This window comes from Colias croceus, chromosome 23, assembly GCF_905220415.1.
Source record: "Colias croceus chromosome 23, ilColCroc2.1".
In the NCBI taxonomy this organism is placed as follows: Eukaryota; Metazoa; Arthropoda; class Insecta; order Lepidoptera; family Pieridae; genus Colias; species Colias croceus.
This window is the reverse complement of record NC_059559.1, coordinates 3,837,021-3,861,491: the sequence shown is the minus strand read 5'-3', so window position 1 is coordinate 3,861,491 and position 24,471 is coordinate 3,837,021. Positions and strand designations below refer to the sequence as shown.

General features: G+C 34.5%; 1 protein-coding gene, 1 long non-coding RNA gene and 1 pseudogene across 3 annotated transcripts; 1 reads left to right on the top strand and 2 right to left on the bottom strand.

The window, feature by feature from the left end:
- Positions 1 to 14,496: 14,496 nt before the first annotated feature.
- Positions 14,497 to 16,225, bottom strand: LOC123702399. 2 transcript variants are annotated; one of them, XM_045650144.1, is made up of 2 exons: positions 14,604 to 16,225; positions 14,497 to 14,532 (listed from the first exon to the last, which is right to left on the bottom strand). In XM_045650144.1, exon 1 carries the CDS (start codon positions 16,109 to 16,111, stop codon positions 14,654 to 14,656), a length of 1,458 nt encoding a protein of 485 aa, XP_045506100.1. In that variant the 5' UTR covers positions 16,112 to 16,225; the 3' UTR covers positions 14,497 to 14,532; positions 14,604 to 14,653. The 2 variants fall into 2 exon arrangements, with proteins under 2 accessions (XP_045506100.1, XP_045506099.1); XM_045650143.1 differs by having other exon boundaries at positions 14,512 to 14,549.
- On the bottom strand, positions 16,221 to 18,960 carry LOC123702566 (annotated as a pseudogene).
- A 95-nt stretch (positions 18,961 to 19,055) lies between these two features.
- LOC123702402 lies at positions 19,056 to 20,323 on the top strand. Its single transcript, XR_006752869.1, has 2 exons — positions 19,056 to 19,794; positions 20,241 to 20,323. It is a non-coding gene; the product is annotated as an uncharacterized LOC123702402 (long non-coding RNA).
- Positions 20,324 to 24,471: the final 4,148 nt, after the last annotated feature.

Here is a 24,471-nt window from a genome sequence, read left to right as displayed (position 1 = left end):
GTAAAATTGATTGTTCTTTGATTTTTCACTGGTTCTATAGCTTTTTTATGCTTCGCTGATAAGATATGTAACTTTAAACAATGGATTTTTGCAATCATTTCGCACTTACAGTACTTACAATAGGCCTTCATCGAATCATTTTCGACTGGCTGTAAACAATCCTTGAAATTCTGCTTGCTCCCACGTAATCCCGGTAATGCTGACTGTATTTATCTATATACAAGGCGGCATATTAACCACTAATCCATTGATAATGCACGTAACACTGACGAGCGAGCTACTGTACAATTTTTAAGAACTTTTATTTACAAAGTAAACTAATAAAGTATATATTTTGTACTCCTGTTTAAATTTTCACAAGAAAAGGTAAGACCATGAATGATGTTTTTTTGGTATATTATAACATACTAAAAATAAAGATTAATAAGGTTATTAGTTATAACATAAAAGTACGAAATTGTTTTTAATAACTGTTTGCCGCGACCGACTATTTGCCCCTATTGGACCTTTATTTACATTTAAAAATTAATTATTTAAATTTAATTCTTACTTGCTTAAAATTAAAAAATATATAATATAATAATATTATTACATTTCATTTGTAGGGGAATCCCCGAATTTAGAGCGTTTGACCTAAAGGCGGACCCACACGTTCGCTAAGTTTGCGGCACATGCCTAACGTGTGGGCCCGCCTTAAAGATTACCTTTGTCTATGTTGACACAAGAGATGCACCGAATATTCGGTTTCTATCCGGTATCCGGCTTTTTCGGCCCTTTTTTACTATCTGGCCGGATAGCGGATGGTAATATACTATCAGTAAGTAGTAGTAATATTAATTAATCTTAGATTTGGAAATCCACCAAAGGTAAATTATGATGTATAAAAACAAGATTTTCAGCATTTTTAGGAAGCAAACGATTCCTCTTGTTATCATATACAAGCTATTCATTACGGGGGGCTGTGCCCCCCTTACCCTGGAAGGGGTATGTCGGTTCTGCCACCTTTTGAGACGTTGCGCTCGCTCCGTTCGGTTATTTAAAAAACCTAACCTATTCTCGTATGTTTAGGGTTCGGAGTGATTATTTGTTTATTACGGGGGGCTAATGCCTTCCCTAAAATATTCTTCCTCTAATGAAAGTACTTGGAGACTCTTGTTGTATTCTAATTAGATGAAACTCTTGTTGCTGCTTCATAAGTTCCTCCCTGCTTTTTTTTGCAAGGAGGAATAATTGATGCTCATAATACGATTGATTTCCCACTGTAAAAAATTCAAATATTAAACATTATTTCACATAAATTACAGCTGAAAAATAGGCACAGGAAGTTTTCATGGTTCAAGTTTTCATTTTTTGTACTGGTGATAATTTTTTTTTATTATGTATTAGCGACAAAAACATTTCGAAGAATGTCTGCTACTCCTCATATTTGCCTGAAATCGTTGGTAATTGAATTCTCGATAGCTTTATATCATCACTCGCCATCGTATTTGATGTTGACATCGGATTATTGGACTTCCTCAAACTTGTCATAGTCGTCATCTATTAAATATGCCAATGATTCTTGTTGCTCTGATGTGACTATTTGTATTAGCTCTATGATGCAAATACTGTTTAGTTATTCTACTTTTAAGACTTTTCTTAAAATTTATCGTGCTTTTTCCAATCTAAGCAACAAATCTTATTGACTTTTAATTAATTTTGAAGCCCTTTTAATTTAAATATGTATTTATAATTTAATATAATTAATTACTTTCTTTTCAAAAAATTTCAGTCTCAAAAATCTTTGAATAATTTGAATAAGTCTGTACAATAAAAATATCTAGGAATTTCTTCAAAGTCTATAGAGTAAAATATTTTCTATATATATTGTTATGTTCTTGGAGATTCTTAGTAATTTTTTTTTTTATAAAATTATTTCCCTCGCACAGCAGCTCTTTGTCTTCTGTCTACATCGGTTAAGTACACCTTTGCTTGTCGTAGTTGTAATATGAAGGCACCTCGTCTTATGTAAGAGACCTCGCAAATATATAGAGCCTGAAATATGCCAAGAGAGTTGTTTAACGCGGATTTTCCAAGCATTCGGAATGTGTTATCGTTATCTGAATATATACGCTAGCCGTTCTCTACATGCACGTCTAAATGCATGACGGTAGGATGCCTGATATGTATAGAGAACTTCAGTATTCGCCAAACGCTTCATATAGCGACCAGATTGGTCACCTCGTTTTTATCAGTGCTCTGTAAATCAAATGTCGCCAGATCGCTCCCTTTGTTAATGTACTTGATCGACGCTGGTGCACGACTCGATGTTGAGGTGCGTCCAGTGCGGAAGGAACAATCCATCTGTTATCGACCGGTTGCGCTTGGCCTTGCATGCTCAGCTCACTGGAATGCCCGACTTTTGATGGCGACCGGCGCCGATGTGGGGGATATCCAGCCTCACCAGCAATGATTTCGTTGGTTATAATTATTTTGGTAATCTTTTTGTACATCGTCCATCTTTCATGCACGGAGAACTTAGATTTATGTGCCACAGGGAACATGCGCCGTGTAACTTTTCACAATCTGATGTATGACAAGATCGACGTCAGGATCCGAAAGCTCAGCACTTATGACTTGATCATTCCGGTTGGACCTGATCTTTCCTTCCAACCACAAAAGCCACGTTTGTGACATCCCACGGAGTACATTATATGGCATAGGACTGTACCAAAAACTTTTACCTTTGTTAGAAGATCCATAAGGCACTTCAACTTTAAGCGGAACACGCGAGAGATCAGTCGTGCCTGTTGTACGAAGTTTTTCCTGGAAAGAGTTGAGGTGTTATTTCAGGCCACTTTCCGTTGGTAGTAATGAAGCGGTCCGGGCTACTAGAAGTTTCACACGTAACAAAATGCATCTTGGCTCCTCTCGTGCATATACCGGGCACCGCCTTTAAAGGCGAAGGGAAGCATGACTATCCTTTCTTCATCTTGAACATTTGTATATTTCTGTATGACATCTCTGAGATGGACGTAGTTCTCAGCTTTCTTTCGTTAGACCTTATAAATACCAAACGCCTGTTCAATTTCGTGTATATGTCCTCCAGACAATGTCTAAAGAGCGTACGGCAATGGAAGATAAAGTATAAAGTATAAAAAGTATTAAAATCTTTATTGAAAAAAGTATAAAATAATACATTTAAAATTTGGGGAGACCAAAGCCTGTTAGTTGGAAACTGTGTTACAGGCTTCAGAATCCCCTCACAATCCCACAGATTCTCGATTGCTCTTTTTTCAGACATGTTCTTGTTGTCTTCCCATTTCAAATGTTGCACATTTCTTATAGGAAACAGATAATAAAAATATCCTACCCTCTGAAGAGTAAGATTTACCCGAGATTTAGAAAGTCCGGTACGACGTTCCAAAGCTCTCACACTGGTCGACGGGTACCTTTCTATTTTTTCAAAAACTGCATCTCCTTGTGGTCATATATATATTTCGTCATGTTTAAAATGTTTCGAACATATTTTACTAGTGTCATTAGGTTTCCAGTCATGATCACACCTTTCATTTTGAACAACCTCAACCCATTTACTCTTCCAGAATTTGTACCTTTCTATTTCTTCAACAATTGCATCTGCTACATTGGGATCCGGCATAATGGCCATTTACCCTTTCTTCGATGCCAGACAGTTTAATTTTCGAAGCAGGCCCACCACCAGTGCCACTCACAGCTTTATTGGTTCTAGACACCTTTCTCTTTTTATTATTTTTCAGATCACTCGAAAGAAAACACGGAAACAAATGGCATGGGAAAACAGTGACAGCAAAGTAATTGAAACTTTTTCATCATCATCAAATTATTTTTTTATTTCCTTTTACTGGTTTGGATGCATGGTTTTTGGGTTTATGATTTTTTGTCCTTGTCTTCAGTATTAAGAAAGAGATACGATGTGTAGTAACGGTACGCTACTTAACTACAGTTAGAGCGTTTTCACATTATCCGATAAAATCGTTCCGATATCATCATGAGTGTTGCCAGTAATTTTTAGAAAAAACTAAACAAAATTGCCAGTTAAAAAAAGGAATAATAAAAAAAAATTCAACTGATAGATCGTAGTTGTACATACAGTAAAAATAACTACGTTAAAAGAACCAACTTCAAAAAAGATAAAAGTAAAAAAGTTTTTATATTATTAATTACTGCATATTATTTAGATGTGCTATTTGCTAAATAGTTTTGATATCGGTCATTTCTATAGTATATGTTAACACATTATAAATTACACTACTCAAATCAAAATAGGGCCCACCCTGATTGTAAAAACTTTGCTGTGTTGTAAAAACTCTTCACTGAATAAACGAACAAGGTGTATGACAATTGTTTTAACGTAAACTTAAGCAAAAATTAGCGATTTTATGAAAATTATGCAAAATTAACAGTATTAGAGAAAAATTACACAAATAAGACACATGACAAAAGTTTCAACAAAACCTTTATTAACAAAAAAATCTGGATTATTTTGTAATAAGTAGCGTGTGGGACCCCCCTCTGCTCCGTATGCACTCTTTGAGCCTATCTGGGACACTGTCAATCAAATGGGTTACATTTTCTTCATGTATTTGCTCCAAACAGACTTTAAGAGCATGTATGAGATCTTGTTAGCTGTTTACGTTGCTGTAATTTGCTTTGACGCTCCTTTTTAATTGACCCCATACATGCTCTATTGGATTGAGGTCAGGGCTCATGGCTGGCCTCGGCAGAACTCTTATATTGGCATCAGATATTACTCTTTGAGTGATGTGGGCTGTATGTGGGCGGGCATTATCTTGCATTAAGATGAATTCTTCGCCAATTCATTGTAAAACTGGGATCACGTGAGACCGGATGACCCGTTTGACATATGTAGTAAAGTCTCGGTACCTTCATCAAGAACTGCGAGCTCCGTTTTGCCTTGTAGGCTTATGCCGCCCCATACCATGACGCTTGGACCTCCAAATCGGTCTGTTCCGTGGACACAAGGTTCAGAAAAACGTTCACCTTCCTTTCTCTATAACGACATGTTCTTGTTGTCTTCCCATTTCAACTATTGCACATTTCTTATAGGAAACAGATAATAAAAATATCCTACGCTCTGAAGAGTAAGATTTACCCGAGATTTAGAAAGTCCGGTACGACGTTCCAAAGCTCTCACACTGGTCGACGGGTACCTTTCTATTTTTTCAAAAACTGCATCTCCTTGTGGTCATATATATATATATTTCGTCATGTTTAAAATGTTTTGAACATATTTTACTAGTGTCATTAGGTTTCCAGTCATGATCACACCCTTCATTTTGAACAACCTCAACCCATTTACTCTTCCAGAATTTGTACCTATCTACTTTTTCAACAACTGCATCTGCTACATTGGGATGTAGCATAATGGCCATACGACCTGATATGATACCCGGTATGCGACCTTCTAAATACGCATTATGTACTCTTAAAATCATGCAATAGTCAGGAAACGTTTCAGGTTGAGGCCCGCCTCTTTGTACCACATGTTCCCAGTTCAGCCTTGAAGCTTCCGCCGCATTCCCCCTAGCATAAGCGTAATAGTTATGCATTTCTGCGTAGCTATGTGATGTATGATAACTTACACGCAAACTTAAGTTCAGTTAAAATGCGAGTTATTGAGCAAAGCATAAAAGTAGATTTCGTCAAACTGAGCATGAAATTCAGCGCGTAACCAAAGCCGATACTCTTATTTTATTGCTGCAATATCCGACATCGACTTGTGATTTTTCTATAATTTTATACAAGTCGGTTTTTTCAAAGATTACATGGAAAATCAACAAAAATAAATTGAAATTAAAGGATCGTAAAAGGTTATAAAAATTTTCTGCAGCTAAGATAGTGCCACCGTCCCAATCCTGCGGGTTGTCAGTCATATCCACAAACATAAGGTTTTCCTTTACTTCGAAAACGGTGTTTTCACTATGCGCGATGAATATGTCTAACGCGTCGCAGAAGTGTGAGGCAACCGTTTCTTACAGTGCTTATCGTAAAAAGCTGCGCGTTTTGAGCTGTGTCTGAAAAAATTGATCATAGCCTGAAGGGCTGAAAAAAATGAAATTCAGCAATTCTACCGCACGACTTAGACAAAACCAAGATCAGAATGTGTGCATTACACCAAAAATGTAAACAGCTTGTGGACAAAATGTCTTTAATTTTTTGTTGTACACCATTTCGCACACTAGCACCCTCGTAGCAATTAAGTTTATTTAAGAGGTCTAAAATGAGTTTAGAAAGGGTGCTGTGCGACTTTTTCATTTGTCGCCGTTTTCTATAAGCATTTTCCAGGCTCAAAATATCATTCCATGTCGTGAATCTGATTTTCCATCAATCTCAAAAGTTGATGTTCTCAAGCTTTCATTTTTTCTTAAATAATTTCTTCTTGTTTCTTCAATAAGATAATTTATGGCACTCATATTTGATGTGCCTTGATCACACACTGTGACCAAAACAGTGAAACCAATACTGTGCAGTTTTTTAATAATTTTTTTAATTTGTTGTGCCAAAATCACTTTTGGTGTACTGCCAGAGCAAAATGAATATGAGATAGGTTGCTTATAGTTTCTCAGTACTCCTCGTATCATAAAAAGCTATTTTTTGAGTGGCTTTCCCATTGTAGTTTACAAACCCTGATATTTTATCTTTCTTTTGATTATACTCAAAATGTGGGGAAAGCGCCATCTCATCAAAGATTAACGTACATAGCTTGTCGTCCGTCTTCATTCTTTTTACTCTTTTTGATAGTTGTACAAAGATATTTTCATTGATTCCTGGTTTTAAATTTGCTCTTGACACCATTCTTGAAAGTGTTACTGGAAAAGGTAAAACAAATATTTTGCTTAGCCATCGATATGCTTTCGGTCCAACTTTATACATACTCAGTACCTCTTTGATGAATCTACGTCCCATTTTTAGTTTATTTATTTCACGAAATTGCATCACAGTGAAGATAGCAGCCAAGGTGTTTAATTTTTTAAGGTTGTTTGAAATGCAGAATTTCTTGGCTTTCTTTAATTTTTGTTTGAAAGAGTCATTTTGGTTTTTCAATTTTGGTTTTTGGTTAACATTTTGGTTTTTCAATTGAACATAGACTTACAAATGTTAAGAGAGTACAATAAAAGCTTAAAAAATCATTTAAAAATAATTTATTGCGTTATGCCAAAAGTCATAGAACAAATGTTGATATGTAACAAATGTTGTTACTTATGATGTTAGCTATCTCGTCCTGCGAGGTTGCTGGTGTTTTACAACTAACCCTGTATTTGGACAGCGCCAGTTTTTGGGGACTATACATCTTTGATACATATTTATCTTCAATGCTTCCTTTGAAAATCTTATTAATAATGTTGCACCAATTGTGCACTGAAAATTTGAAAAAACAAAGATTTTTCAATATGTCTGTTTCTCGCATCCCAGCCAAGTATAGCTTAATTATGTTTCCATGTGGTGACGCAAATTATGACCAACGCCTGATGTATGACAATACATAATATTTAAATAATCATGAATAATATGAGCACCATCCCTGTACAACATAAAAAATTTTGATGTTGGATAGCCCAAATTACTGTTCATTAAAAGCTTATATTCTCTCAGTTTGATATAATCATGAATGTTACTGTGGTCTGGACTGGTAAATGTATTTAAGCAATTTTTGCATTTTACACCATTGGACAGTTTTCAAATTCAAATTCAAATTATTTATTTGTCAGAATTGTGGTAGGTAATACAAGATCACATGATTTAATTAATAAAATAAGTCCACACAATTCGCCAATAATTGGCATACAAATTTTTCACGAATACAGATTATATAAATAGACATACATTTAAATAAAACATTAAAATAATAACACAACAAATAAACCCCGCAGTATAGGCAGAACAATGAACCCGGATCCTTTCTGAAATCACTTGCTCTTTTAATGTCTCTTTCTCTTGTGATGAGGACGATGGCAGACTGACTTTTAATGTTGGAATATTTTCCTTATTTGAAAACTTTTCTTGAAATAGAAAGTTCAAGTCTAGCAATGTCTCCCCATTGTCCTCTTCGCAATTTGAAAATTTTGATTGAGAACTTAAAACATTTGACAAGAGCAGAGACATGAAAGCATGAATAAATGTATTTGGATCCGGGTCCACATTTCTATAGTTGATTGCTCTGACCCTCCCAAAAAAGTTTTCAAGAGGGTCTTGATTTATATTCCGCGGGTAGAAATAGTCCAGACCATAACATTCGAATAATGTTTTTGATAACCTCAAAAAGCTTTCCAAAGTAACTATCCAACCTTCTAGGCACGGCACTCTTAGAAAGCGTGGTTTTCCTGCCTGGATTGCGAGTTTACTTGTACAATCTTTGTATTCAATATTTTATATTTTTTTATTGGCGTCTGTCCAAAATTCTTTATGTTCACTGTGTGGCTTAACAGCGCGTCTTAATTTGCCATTTACTGATCCACCGGGGTACCCATTCACACTGTCGAACAGGTTGTCGAAAAACTCTACCACCTCGGCTGTGGTTTTCATTGTTGGGTTTTCCACCCCACCACGAACATCTGAAAATATAAAACAGGAAGTAAGAAACAAATCTGCGGAATGAGCTTTGTAAGAAATTTATTTAGTGGAGAAGACAAAATTGAGTATTTAATGATTAATTAATATGTCCCCAAATATAATTATTAACATGTGCTAAAGATTACACTAATGTAATGTCACAGAATACATAATAGTAGCTAAACGCTACAGAACGGACACTCTCCGCCTCCCGCCAAGATTAAACACTTACCTCACCCCGCACGATCAGACATAAAATGGTCCATATTTTTCTACAGGGACGATACGCAACGAAGATTGACAACATTAATCAAATTGACTTAAAGTAATTTTATTATTTTGGATTTGTGATTATCGTTTTCGTAGAAAATGGTTAGATATTGTGCTGTTTACGGATGTATTTCATCAGAAAAACGCGAATTTTTTTTACGCTAGTCAAAAATGTGCCAACCATAAAGCGTTAACACACACATTTGCAGTCTCTACAGTGTGACTGTCAAAACGATAATTTTGTATGGAGTGTCCGGGGTGTGGTAATGTTTTAATGTATGATATGCCAAACATTTAGTTATTTAGTGCATCCGTGTATGGCATGGCAGCAGTTCTTGCTCTTAGGACTTGCGCAGCAAATTTTACTTTCATCTTCTGCTTTTTTTGTGGGTTTACATGATTAGACGTCATCTTTGGCAATGCCCTGGTGTGACCCAATTTACTATCTATATCATATATAAATTGAATGTCTTTTCAGGAAGCAATCCTCCCTTCCCAAATAATATCTTTACTTAAAAAGTTATTTCGGATGCTCTTCAATAAGTGAGGTGGGTCATAAAATATGTTTAAATTGTGTCCACCAATATTCACAGATCCATCTGCAAGAAAAATAAATTATGTAATCTTTTACTTCATTTGCACTAGTTAGTGCATAATGCAAGTATATGTCACACATTTATGCTACGGCCACACTACCTTACCGTCTACCGGGCTGTTACCGCAATAATTATGGCATTAAATTACCGTCTAAATTACTGCATGAACTGGTGTGGTTACACTACAGTTTACCTAGATATGTCGGTAATTATTGGCATTTACCGCAGCAAAAAAAATATTAGTTAATAATTTATATATAATATGGTTTCTGTAATAATTCATCAAGGATTCTTTCTTTTTAAAAAGGATTTTTTCTTTTTCAAATCATCATATTGTACTTGGAAATGATAAATTTTGTTTGATCCGACGCCACGCATCATTGTGTACACTGCGATGTTTATAGTTCTTCTGTTGGGTATCCCCAAGATCCCAAAGAGAAGAATTCCAAGAATTCCCAAAATTTGCGCCATCGAGCGCTTTTTCATTTGACCACTCCATTTCGATCGATACGTGCGTCGCCGGTGAGCTCATATTGCACACTGGACAAACGGTAGTGTGGCCGCATACGCAATAATTACGGCGGTAATCTTCTTTGATGTGCGAAAGAATACCGCCGCCAGAGCTATTGCCTACCGCCATTTGTCATATTGATTGGCATTGTAGAATTATGGCCATAAGTCGTGGTTACACCTAGGTGTTGTTAAAGTTGTGGCAATAATTATTGGCATATCACGGTAGTGTGGCCGTAGTATTAAAGGCCCACAGTAAGGTTTTCCCTTGTGTCGTGGGTCCCTTGGGACTTACACATATAGACGGACACAAACACCCACGACCCGAGAGTACCGAATACCCGACCTACCCTTTGTAGGGTATCATCATTTCGTCAATTGACATGCGACTTTCTTCTTCAATCTTATTGCAATTCTTTCTAATGGCTTCTACCAGTGGCCTTATTTTAAAATATCGGTCAGTACCGTTTTCAATGTTTTCATTATTATTAAAGTGTAAATATCTCCAAATTAACTCGTATTTCTTCAGTGACATTATTTGGCATATTTGTTCAATCCTTGTTTTCGAACTCCAGTAATCGGAATAGGCAGGTAATTGTATAATACCCATCAATAATTCTATAGCAAGAAAATCTTGGATATCTTGATTTGACAGTGCAATGTTTCTTGTATTTACTTGAAATGCGTACAATGTACTCTGCTCTCGAATTTGTCGTATTATTTTGTCCGTAAAGAACAATTTAAAATACTCAATTGGTGATCTGATTTTTTCAGGTTGTGTAAAAATATTGAAACACAACTTGTGGATGCTGATAAATTATCTTTATTTTTATAATACTTTATTACAAACTACATTGTTCGCACACGACATTACACCACGAACCACGGAGACAGGAGGAAGGCAAAGACAATTGCAGTTTACAGTGATACCATGCAGACTATACAATAACCAAAATACAGATTATAATATTTGCCTATTACAACAGTTTTCTCTAGTGTTATGAATTCGTATAATAATACATCTTTTTTCCAATCAAAATTTTGTGTAATTTTTCTATTTGATCCTTTGTTTTTTTTTATTTGACTTTTTTTTGTTTTTATTATTATTAATTTTATTTCCTTTATCTGATGTGTTACTTTGTCTGCTTTTGGATGTCGTAGGTTTTGGCGAAAGAGCTCGTCTTTTACAAAACGAAGATTTGGCTGAATAACAAAATTTTCTTTTTGACCTCCTTGGAACGATCGCTGTAATTTCATGATCGCAGTGCAGTCAGTGCAGTGTACCATCAATGCAGATTGTGCTTCAAGAACTTCCTGTGATGGGCTATCATGATACGATACTATTTCATTATTTGAATTTACAGATGACAAGTTGATAGATATGTATGCTGCTGGTGTAGGGACTGAACTGCAAGGTGAAAAACCAGTGGCGTTTGTTTTGGCAACAATGTGACTGGGGTTGATCGTGCATTCTATATTAATTTTGGGTGACTCGGGTATCTCATCTATACTTGACGAATCTGTATCACTTACTCTATACGTTTGCTCAACAATATGCTCAGAAATATCAGAATCTGTGTCTGACTCTTTTTGCGGTATTATAGCATCCATAATGCGCTAAAACAAAACGAAAAATTATTAAAAAAAAAACGTTATTATGGACGTTTGTCTGGTCAAGAGCATACAAAATAATCAACGCTAAATAAGCAAGTGACCTATAGGTCACACAAACTTAACTAAACCTATTTGGCAATGTACCCTGCAGGGTACAAAAGCTATTTTCAATAAAGTTCGCAGCGTGCTCTACAGGGCACAGTTAAGTTTATAGCGAAATATCTAACAAAATACAGCGAAAGTTGTTCAAGTAAAGCGATACAATCATTAATTGGTTATTTGACAATAAAACTGTCATGAAATATACCAAGTAAAACAAAAAAATAAAAAAATATAAGTTAATTTACCTTAAGGCGCGAGTTACGGCCCTGCCTTCATACAAAACTGCTGAATACGCCGTTCGCACGGGAATAGAATGTGGGTGCGATTTCCCTTAGTTAGCATCCAAGCTTACGTCTTTATAATTATTATAATGTATAAATTCATTCTTTGACTCCGGTCTGCATCGTGCAGACATGGGTGTAAAGTCTCACTTTAGTCATTAAATGTAGTTCCTAAGTACATCTGAGTTTTCTTTTGGGGCCTCCGGCTGCGGGACATGTAATTGGCGCAGTCGGTAGGATCCTCATAAAACGTGGCATAGATAGTAACCTTGCTATCGCTACGGAGCTGAGGATCCAGAATCTACGGTTTCTGCGGCCTGGAGGCTAAATCAAACATCGATCCCGAAAAGTAACCAGATTAATTGGTAAGTACATAGAATAGTTCTGTGTTGCTTCCTTTTACTAGTTTATACCTATTTTTTAGTCCTAGTTTCCTTTCCAAGATTTTCCATCCGTGAAAGTCAAATTCCCGAGAGCACTACATTGAGTTAGGCTGTTCGTGGACTAGTTTTAGATAATAGTAGTACTATTAAATTAATTATATTATTAACTAGATTAGATACTTATTAACTAGATTATAAAGTTATATAAGTACTACTGAAGGTAGTGAATAGCTTAATTTCTTAATCAATGATAAATTGAATAAAATTATCTAATTTCATGACTTACATTTCGCTTCATGATACAGTAGTAACCACTATAGAGGCAAAACATACATTTTATATAAAAAAATACATAATAATTCTACTTAAGCTTTTATTGCTAAAATTTGTATGCGGCCGATTTCAATTGAAAAAACGGTTAAAAACTGTTATACTTAAATAAATTTTTCATTTAGATTAATTTAATTTCATTATTAGAATTTGTGTACGGAGAATTAAATGCATCTTATATTTTACAGTATAAAAATATGTGAAATGAATATGCATGAATTATAGCTATTTGAGTACGGCCCTGACTTTTATTCCGAGAATTATTATTCGTATAACAATTTATAGTGAATCGCCTTATCGGTATAGGTACATATTTAATAGGATCCGAACTTTAGACACTATGCTTGTAATAGCTTTACTGACTGTGAAGATTAAAATCGATCATCATAGGTATTACCAGTATTAATTTGGATTGCAATGATGCTATAAAATATGAAAATTTCATTTAAGCTAAAAGAATCAGCATTTAGGTTATATATTATCATCTAATGATTTAAAATAGCCATCATAGTATTCTTTCTTAGATATTGGAAAATCATTTAATTACATTACTTAATTCAATTCTAAAAAAAAATTAAATGACTATAATCTTATTAGATACGTTAAGTTAGCTAATCATCATTCCATGTTAGATGGAAACAGGAAGATGATTAATAAATTAGGTAACATTTATAATAAGAATTAAAAGATAGGGAATATTATAATATACTTAAGCCTGGATACTACTTTTCGAATAAGCAAATCTTAATAATTTTTAAATTTCCATTAGTTTTACAGATATTCTTGATTTATTTCATTTAGCTATTTTTCCAAATAAGATTAGGCAGGCCCTCATCCCTTCCTATCCCTATATAGCAACTAACAGTAACTCATTCTTGTACATAGAGGCTGAATGCCCGAAGTATAATACATTACTTACTATATTTACCACGCTCATTTAAAATCTCACTATAAATGCAACAAGAGGACTTCGTGATACTCCAAGGTACATTCTTATTAACTATACCTACTGGATGTATGTTCGAGTCGGAGAATTTCAAGATCTATAATGTAAATGACAAAATTAAGGAACAGCCACTGACTGTAGATACGCGGTACATATATCAAGGACATTAGAAATAAATATACAAGATACGCAATTCTCAACTTAGTTAATTTGGAAGAAACCCCTATCGCTATAGAAAAGGATCCTGCAATATATCAAACAACTATCCCTATATACATAATTCTGGTTGGTGCAGTCTTAATTTAGGTCATTTGGTACACGATGTGACGCAGATCGACACATACTTTATAGAGGACCACAGATGAGCAGATGAGGAAGCAGATGAGCCCCAGCTTCCAGCAACATTTTTTCACAATATTCAAAAATGGTCGCTGAACTTCGGCGGGAGGAGTTACGGCCCTGCCTTCATACAAAACTGCTGAATACGCCGTTCGCACGGGAATAGAATGTGGGTGCGATTTCCCTTAGTTAGCATCCAAGCTTACGTCTTTATAATTATTATAATGTATAAATTCATTCTTTGACTCCGGTCTGCATCGTGCAGACATGGGTGTAAAGTCTCACTTTAGTCATTAAATGTAGTTCCTAAGTACATCTGAGTTTTCTTTTGGGGCCTCCGGCTGCGGGACATGTAATTCGCGAGTTCTATTGTTGCCGTTTCAACATTTTGGCGGATAATGTTTGAAAATGACGTTTTACAAAAACCATGACGTTGACAGATGAATGTTTATGAATTAAGCTATAGCTAAAATCACAGATCTATGACACCTAGATTTGCAATGCTATGGTGAAAAGCAGTGGCGTAGCTAGCATAGGTGGCACCCGGGGCGGATTTTATAGGTGTCACCCTAAAACTCAATCGAAACTGTTAAAATAAAAAAAAGTTATAATCATTTACGTTTTATTAAAATATGAGTACCTATTACAAATATTTGTTTATTATGTAAAACAAATTTAGTTTGTTAAAAATTAAAATTTCTTCCTTCTAGCTTTGACACTAGCGAACTCCGAAATCACGTCTTCAAAATTTATATTTTGTGTTGCTTCATGTTCTATCGTTAAAATACCAAGATTGTTTAATCTGGTTTCGGTCATTGTAGACCGCAAATAATTTTTAATTAATTTTAATTTGCTGAAACTTCTCTCACATGAAGCTACTGATGCACATATTGTTATAAATAACTTTAGTGCTACCGTTAGATTCGGAAGAGATTCTGTAAAATCCCATTCCACAATAAATTTCAAAAAGTCCAGTATCACCCAATTAGAGACAGTAATATTAGCCGCTTTTAAATGTCTTCTCAATCTTGGTATTTCTAAAAGGAGTTCTGTTTCTGATACTTCATCGTAAAGGTTAGTAAATTTTGATATAGCTAATTTTAACTGTTCAGTGTTTGCCGAAAGCAAGGTCTTTGACTGCACAACCTCAAACAATGAAGCTACGTCTTTAATGGACTTTACTCTTGTTTCGAGTTCAATATTGAATCTGTCAATGCATTCTAACATGTCCTTTTGAAGTTCCGCTCTAAGTGTAAGTCCAGCCTCGGTGGACGACGCTAACTCACCGGGCATGCGTTTCTTGCGACGAATTCGTCGTTCCATCGAAATGTTGTATTTTTCCGATTTTTGTACAGCAAAATCTATTGCCTCTTCTGCTAGATGCAACCGTTTCTCTCCAATGAATAGACGAAGTGCTTCTAGTTTTATGATTATTTCATCAACACATAAACCTTTACTTTGTAATGCGATCTGAGCATTGTTCACTTCCCTTAGCACATCATTCCAAAAGAAAAGAAAACAAAGAAATGAGAAATTGCACACAGCAGGCATAAGATTTTGTGCAGCACCTCTAGTTTCTAAATTTACGTCTTGGTCACATAGTTCCTCAATTGCAGATATTATCCCATCAAAATTTTCAGCCAATACTTTTACTGCACCGTAATGAGCACTCCATCGCGTTGTCGAAAGTCTTTTAACAGATGCTTTGCTGTGATTGAGGAGCACTTCCCAACGACTTGTGGAAGTTGAAAAAAAGTTAAATATTGTTTCCACTGCTCCGAAAAATGTAACACAAGTCACATTTTGTGCGAACGAATGTTGGCCGCATAAATTAATTGAATGATCTATACAACCAATAAAAATTGCTTTATTGTTTTTTTCTTTTATAATAGCTTGTACTCCTCCGTGTATACCACTCATAACTGCAGCATTATCATAACCTTGAGAACGACACATCATAATATCTAAGCCATCGTTTTCAAGCTTCTTTAGTATTTCAGCGCTTAAGTCAGCTGCTTTTTTTCCATGTAAAGGAAAGAATCCTAAGAATACTTCTTTGACTTCTACTTTTCTATTATTAATTTTTACATAACGAATCACTTCAGACATTTGATCAACATGTGAAACGTCAGGTGTGCTATCAAACATGATACCGAAATATTTTGCCGATTTAATTTCGTTTACAAGCTGACATTTTACATGATTAGCTAAAACATTTATGAACTCATTTTGTATTTCTGGCGATAAATATGTTACTTTAGGTGATTTTTCCTGCTCCAAATATAGTATATGTTCTTTGAGTACTGCATCATACTTTGACAGCAGTTTTTTTTTTTTTTTTTTTTTTTTTTTTTATTTATTTATTCGAAAACTACACAGCTTACAGTGTGACTTAATCTACTTACATCTATGATACAATACGCCAATTACGAGTTTTACAATTATTATCAATTATATGTATATTTAAAACAGTAACTTATTAAAGAGTGGTGAGTTGTGTGTGTGGGTGAGTGCGTTTGGGTGTGTTTGTGTGTATGTATGTGTGTGCGTGTGAATGATTAAAATGTGTTAGGTACGTTTGATAATATTTTAATTACATTGGATTTAAAACGATTGCGAGGACTGTTAAATATGTCAAGAGTAGAAAATTTTTCATTGTATATCGAAGGTAGGCGATTAAAGAGTGAGTTCTTCATATATTGATTTTTTGTACGTGGTATAAATAATAAAGGAGTATTACGTGTTCGAGTTAGAGGGGTGTTAAAATATATATTTTCTGTTATTTGGGGGCAGTCTAGTTTGTTGTTCAGGAGATCATAAAGAAACATAATATCTGAAAGAGTACGTCTGTCTTCGAGAGTATTCATTTTAAAGAAAATGCAGGATTCTTTGTAGTCCTTAAAGTTATGTTTTGTTTTAAAGCTAAGCAGTTTAACTAGTTCTAAGAAATTACCTTTATTAGACGACCCTTTGGTTTCATCATGTCCACGAAATGCTAGGTTTTGTTTAGCCAAAAACAATGTTATATCTAATAATCGAGATAAAAGATTTTTCCACTTCTGTTTTTCCGTATTCATTAATTGCAAGGCTGCATCATCTATTGTGGTGTGAGATTTTAATCTCATTTCCAAAGTTTTCCACTTTTCGAAATTTTCTAAATGTTCACATGAAGTTTCATGGTCCAATACTTTAGGATTTAGTTTCCACCACTTCTGAAATCCAGTTGTAAATGTTGTTTGTATGTTACTGACAGCAAATAAACGACAGCAAAAACAGTACAGGTTATTTGATATAGGAGAAAATACCATCCATGATCGTAGAATTTTTTCACCACTAGGCATCGGTTTATAAAACCATTCCTGTGAAAGATGACGAGAATCACCTTTAATCTTTGAACCATGACGAGATACAGTAGGAAACGGTCATTCTTTGTTCTGGAAATGTTCACTGCCCTTTTTTATTATGTCAATGCGAACATTATCAGGTACCGGTAAACTCCAATGTGAAACATCTCTCAAGTGTTGAACTGATTCTTCAAAGCTAATGCTATCTCCGAAAGTAGCATTAACGGCGTCATTTTCATTATTTATTTTGATTCCGTCAAGGTCCTGGGTCGTCTTCATTGATTCTGTATTGTCGATGTTGCTATCTGAATGTGAGTCTCCAAGATGTGAATCATTACTTTCGTCAGCAGGAGACTCGGGTACTTTACTTGAACTTTGGCCGCTATCTGCTTTTGTGACATATTTGAAAAGAGAACCGGACATGCTCTGAATTTCATCCATTTTAGCCTTTTTGGCTTTTCTCTGTTGAAACCCGCTTTGTCTTTTCGAAGTATGAATTCCCCGAGGCATATTTCGTTCTGGGTATTCTAAAAAATATTTTTAGTTAGTAAGTGAAACGTTGATTTTATAAACTAATTATAACAGTAAATAAACACCTACACGTTACGTAACTAGCTTTGTGAAATATATTTTTCCCAGACGCAGGATTGTTAATTTATATTACCTAACAATCCTGCGTCTGGGTGTAAATATGTTTTTAAGTATTATTAGAAAAATATTAGTTAAAAACTCCACCGTTAATTGTGATATCCGTGCCACGAGTGCTCGAGCTGCTCATCTCGACGCGAAGTTGTATGATATGATTATGATAACTTTCAATCAAAAATCTAAACTTAATGTATTCCGTTTTTGTAAACAAATCCCATTGCTATTAGATAGGAAAATATTAAGTAAGTTAATAATAAATAAGAATATTATTTACAATTAAACATTATTACCTAAAGTAATATCGTAAAACGTGTAGAAATATAAGTAAAATCTTTTTACACCAGCAAAATCTTTAAAACCTATTTTAATAAATAAATACCTTTAGTAGATAAGTAATACTTGCCCAGGCTAAACAAAAAAATATTATTGCAATCCGTCTGAAATACCTTCTTTAGGTACCTATTTATCATTTAGGACGTCTCAATAATATAGTTTAAAATACACAGTAATTAAAAGAGAATAAAATTGAAGGGTTTTTCAAAATAATCTAAGATACTGCTATTAGAAACTAAATGGATAAAAAATGTAAGTATTACCTGTAATAACAAAAATAATTCACTTACCTTGTTTATTTTCTTCAAGAATCGACTTTTATACAAAAAATGTTGTTTATAATATCTAATAATTAACAAACACTTTGCACTAGACTTTCACACGTTCACGTAAGCGAATATTGAAATGAATGCGGTCGGAAACAAAAGAAGCCCAATCCACAATACAAGTGACGAGCGCTATATCGAGGGAATCCCCTGACTAGCGTTGGTTATGCGCGAACGGGGTATTAAATTTTGGGGGAATCCCTGATCGATTGACACTGTGCACATTGTTTTTTTTTAATATCAATTATTATGTTCGTGGTACGATATTATAGTTACCTAGATAATTTTATTAGTGGCGGTTATGCTCTCTGCCGCAGATTTACGATTTTTTATAAATAGAAAGAACTATAACTGATGGTCATAGTCGGGCTCGGGTGTCACCCCTAAACGGGTGACACCCGGATAATGTAAGCGTAGCTATCTATCTCTTTTCACTGAAAAGAGATAGATAGCTACGCTTACATTATGTGAGTGAAGGGGATGTAGATACGTTTTTTTTGTCCTTATCTGCGTGGCCACTTTTTTGATGGCCTACTGTCAAATCTGGGCAAAACAAACAAAGCAGCTGGGTCTTTTTCAAAAAAAATGTTCATACGAAAATTGCGTGTCCTAAGACTTCAAGCCTCTATTCTTCAGGCAAATGCAGTTCAAACTTAGTGTTTTAATCAGAAAACGATAAAATACGTTTTAAATTTATTATTAAAATCTTGAGAAGTACGAAAGTCTGTGGAATATTGATTAAATTAATAATTACTAGGAAGATGAAAGATGATTTTTACGTGTCCCACGCAGGTTTTGTAAAGTTCCGAACGTAAAATATCACCGTATATCCGACCTTTTGTTCAATAATTTTATGTAATTTGGCAGGATTATATGATCTAAATTGAATAATAAACTTAATTCATAGGGTACTAGAGTACAAAATTATTTAAAATACACGTTTTATCTTGTCCCTCAAAATAACGTTGATGGAAAATTCCATATACGCTACACTGTTTTACTGATTTTGAGTAGAAAATTGAATGAACTAAGAGTATTTTTTTAGTGTTAGCAACATTTTAGAACGTGAATGTCCGCCATATTTGTTAAAAGACAGCAGTTTTGTCTAAACAGTGAGAGTGAGCGGTCGGGCGTCACGAAGTCCTGTTCGCAATTTCCACTACGAACTTGATTTTATTAAGTAAGTAATGTTTGTTTGATTTATAACTTTTCATAGCTAATTAGAAAAAAGTGTCTTTAATCGGAATTAAGTGGACCATTTCGTTAAATTACAGTTTAACTATTGATTTCTTGAGTTTGTTTTTGTGAAGCCATCATACGTCACGTCCATTACGCTACGTGTTGTACTAGCGGAACGCCAAATGTGACGTAGTGGAATTTTAAAGCATGGTTTACACAGTCATGTCGATATAGTTTTTACAATCAAAACAATTTGACATTAAAAAAATGTTTTTAAATTGTTGAGAGATTGATTGATTATTTTTAGTGAAAAGTAATTGTGTAAATGTAAAGCATTAAGGTTTAATTTAAATAATTTAATCGATCGAACAGTTAGAAATTTTTGTAATAATCACTATTTTTCGATATGTATATAAATTATGGAGCTTTAAAATATTTCTTTTTTAGACCAGACTATGGTGTTGACGGCAGCGGAGCGGTCGAAAAGATACCGAGAAAAAAATAAACAGGACCCAGTAAAAAAAGAAATTTAAAAAAAAAGGAACTTAAAAGACTGAAGAAGCATTTTAAAAAAATTAAAGAATTAACTGAAGAAGAAAAAGACGCCAGACGTAAGCGATGGAGAGAACAAAAAAGAAGACAAAAAGAAAAGAAGAAGTCTTTAGGACAAGGGGAGGCTGCAGCTAGACAGCAGTTGGCTCCAACGGAACAACAGCCAGCAGGCAATGCAGTTCCTCGTTTACTTAAATTAAAATTAAAAAAAATGAGTAAAAGTTATACGATCGCTCTTAACAACATACAAAAATATAAAACAGCTCTAAACAGCATAAGGAAGAAGCTCTACCGAGCGAAAAAACAACACGAAAAGGAAATGCATTTACTACAGACTGAAAACGATAAGCTTAAGGCGCGGCAAGAAGTAATGGAAGTGGCGATACGCGAAACATACCGTGATTCCAAAAAAAAATCCAGAAAAAAGAGTTATTAAAAGTATAGCATTAAAAATAGGTGACAAAATGAACACAAAACCGGAACGAAACTTGTTGGGACTTAAAGGTGGAGTAAGGAAAACCAATTTCAATAGCAGACCTCTGAACAAGAGTATTGTGGAGGACTTGGAGAAGTTCTACAATCGTGATGATATTAGTAGAAGCACTGCAGGTAAACGTGAAACCAGGACTAAGAATAAAAGAAAAGTGCAGATCAGATATCTAGTCGATACCATGCAAAATCTTTATAAAATTTATAAAGATGAAGGCGGAAAGCATAGCTTTACTACATTCTTCAGGTATAAGCCATATTACGTACTTTCACCAAGTGCAACAACCAGAAACACATGTATGTGTATCAAGCACAGTAACATAGAATTCATGTTTAATGCTCTGAAACTCAAAGGAGTCATATCACACAAAAGCATGACTGAGCTATTAAACGAAATCGCATGTGACACTAAATCTTTTAACTGCATGTACAATAAATGTCATCAATGCAAAATTGCTAAAATTCAATACAATGAATTGCACGATGAGGTAGCTTGGTTCAAATGGGGTAGGGTTATTCATACCTATGTAAAATCAGGCCAAGAAATGACGACAAAAAAGACTACTAAACAACAAATAAAAGGTACTGTATTAGATCTTATCGCGGAGTTTAAAAAAGAATTGCCTGCATTTAAAACTCATTGCTTTAATTGGAGAGAACAGCAACGTCAGTATCGAACTTGTGTCACTAATATGAAAGAGGAAGAAATTGGTATTTTGTGTGATTTCTCCGAAAATTATGAATGCAAATACAGCGAAGAAATTCAGTCGATGCACTTTGGTGCGTCGAAAAATGCAATTAGTCTGCATTGTGGTGTGATTTTTGGAAATGAGCGTTCGCAATCGTTTGTTACGGTGTCCGACGATAACTGTCACGAGCCTCATGCCATTTGGGCACATCTTATGCCTGTTTTAAAACTGGCCAAAGAGGAGTTTCCAAACGCACAAATAATCCACTTTTTTTCCGATGGTCCAAGCACGCAATATAGACAGAAAAAAAATTTCTATTTGCTTAATTTATTCACACAGAAATTAAATCTAGCCTACTCAACCTGGTCATTCTCTGAAGCCGGACATGGAAAAAGTATGGCAGATGGCATCGGAGGATCAGTAAAAAGACAGCTTGACAAAAGAATATCGTATGGTCATGATATTACCAATGCGACTGAAGCGTGTCATGTTTTGCCAAATATTATGAAGTCTGTAAAGTGTCTTTACGTTTCGGATAGTGACATACACAATTTTAAAAAACTTATCCCTGATGGTTTGCGCGCCGTACCTGGAACAATGCAATTGCATCAAATAATTTCTGTTCAACCCCATGAGATCCGATACCGTGAATTGAGTTGTTTCTGTGGTGAAATGCGAGGTTTGTGCAGCTGCTATAATCCCAAAACACATTTATTGACAGATCAGATGAAATCAATTACTGTAGAACCTGAAAGTGATGATACGATTAATGAGCTATCAAACCTTTCGTTTCTTGATAGTGCAGATCCAGGACCATCCTTAATTTCAAGCCCAGAACCGTTCTATATCACAGCTTCAAACCGATTTCCTTATTGATGAATGTCCCTTTTTGGAAGGTACAGAAGCCGTACCACGTGTTGTTTCTCCAAAATATTCTTTACTTGAAACTCATTTTCCACCGACCGTTAAAGGAATTCACAAAAATTTAGATTGCGATCCTATGCAATTTACGTCACCCATTAAAAAAGTAAAGGTGCTCAAACCCCTTCACGTACCCTTTGAAGAATACACTAATAAACCCCAATCAAACCCAAGTAAGATTTTACAAGAGAACGTTGAGACCCAGAACATACCCTTTGAAGTATACGCCAATAAATCCCAATCAAACCCAAGTAAGATATTACAAGTAAAAGTTGAGAATCAGAACATAATAATAGGGAAACGTAATGCTACATCGAGAACATTTCCATGTCATGTTTGTAATACTCGCCAAAGTTTCATTCTGCACGAAATGGCAAAGTGTATGGTGTGCAGCAAATGGGTTTGCATATCATGTAGTGGTACTACATCATTTGATTATATTTGTTCAGTGTGCCTATGTGATGATGAGTAAATGTCATTCACAAATTTTTGTCTTAAATGGTTCTCATAATCGACTTCTTGATTCGTTGATTCGTTCGTACAAATAAATAATTTAATTATTTTACGAACGAATCACCACTAATAAAAAAATAATAATGACTTTTTTATATTTTTTTTACGATTTTAAAGACATACGTTATTAAAAATACGTATGTTACGTTACGTATGTGTTAAGAATTCCTCAAAATGTTATTTTAGAGTGTTTTAATTAATGACTTTACTTGATTGTTGTTAAGTAAGTATTGTTTTAAAGTTGATTAATTCTAAGTAATGTAAACTGTGCCTTATAATTCCTAAACGTGACGATTTGTTCTATTAACGTCACTTGTCCTACTTTCATGGTGATATTTAGATTTAATTTAAAAATATTTTAAATTGTTTATAATAATATTGTTTAAAAGTTTTATGAAACATAATTTTTTATATCATATTTTATAGAAAAGTGCCAAAGTAGAGGCTTGACTGTGCAATGAAACGTGCCATAAAGTAACGTAGAGGAGTAGTTTTCGTAGAAAAAACGTTGATTTTATTTGTATTACTAATTATAAGTTTGTGATTTTGAAGACTGTTCTTGTTAAAATTAAATATAATAAAAAAAAAACTTATTTGATTTACCAGTGAGTTTTAATACCTATCTAAACTTTGTGACGTAACGGAACTTTTTAGTTACCATCCCTCCTTAAAATATGTATTTCTCGTAAAATTAGAAACATATCATATTAAATTTCATTATTTTTTGAAACATAATATAACTCGTTAGCTTACAACTTGTTTTATTTCAATATTGTTTTTTTCTTTCTGGGTGGAATTCCATTACGCAACGAACATTTTTTTTGAAAACCACCCAGCTAGGCTATTCTGTAAAAAACGCGCCCGAACTCGCATCTCACCTGAGTGAGTCGACTCACTTCACTTTCGAACGTTCGAGTTTTTGGTTTCGCATTCTGTAAACATCCGCTCGGCAGAGGCGAAGCGAAGTGAGTCTCACTTCGAAACTCACTTGCCTAGTGAAGGGATCTTATAGATTTGAATTTATCGACATTGTTATTATCTTTAAAATGCGGCAATTTAACACATATTGAAGACATAATAACACTTTAGTATTGTACCGTGGGTGGAATTAAACTAAAATTGCAATTTTACACTGATAAATTCTTTAAAATCAAAATAATACTAGCGTCACTGAAAAAAAAAGGACGATTGTCTGTGGTTCGTTTGACGTTTGTTTATTTCTCAAGTGGTTTTTTGTACCTAATTTTAAAGTGTTTCGTGTTGCATTCTTTCTAAAAGTTTTGTTGGAGTTTTTTTGGCTTTATTAAGTTGTTGTGTAATTGGTGTTGTAGCGACGACAAGCCAATTTACGAGTTATCGAATTTCAAGTGTAGTACCTACTAAGAAAGTTCACACCACAGGTTCACACGGTAACCCGTATATAAACAGTTTGTGCGCTATGCATTGACTTTGTACGGGCTTGTCGGGACGCGGGTTGGTCGCATAGGTTGAATATTAATTACATACGGATAAAT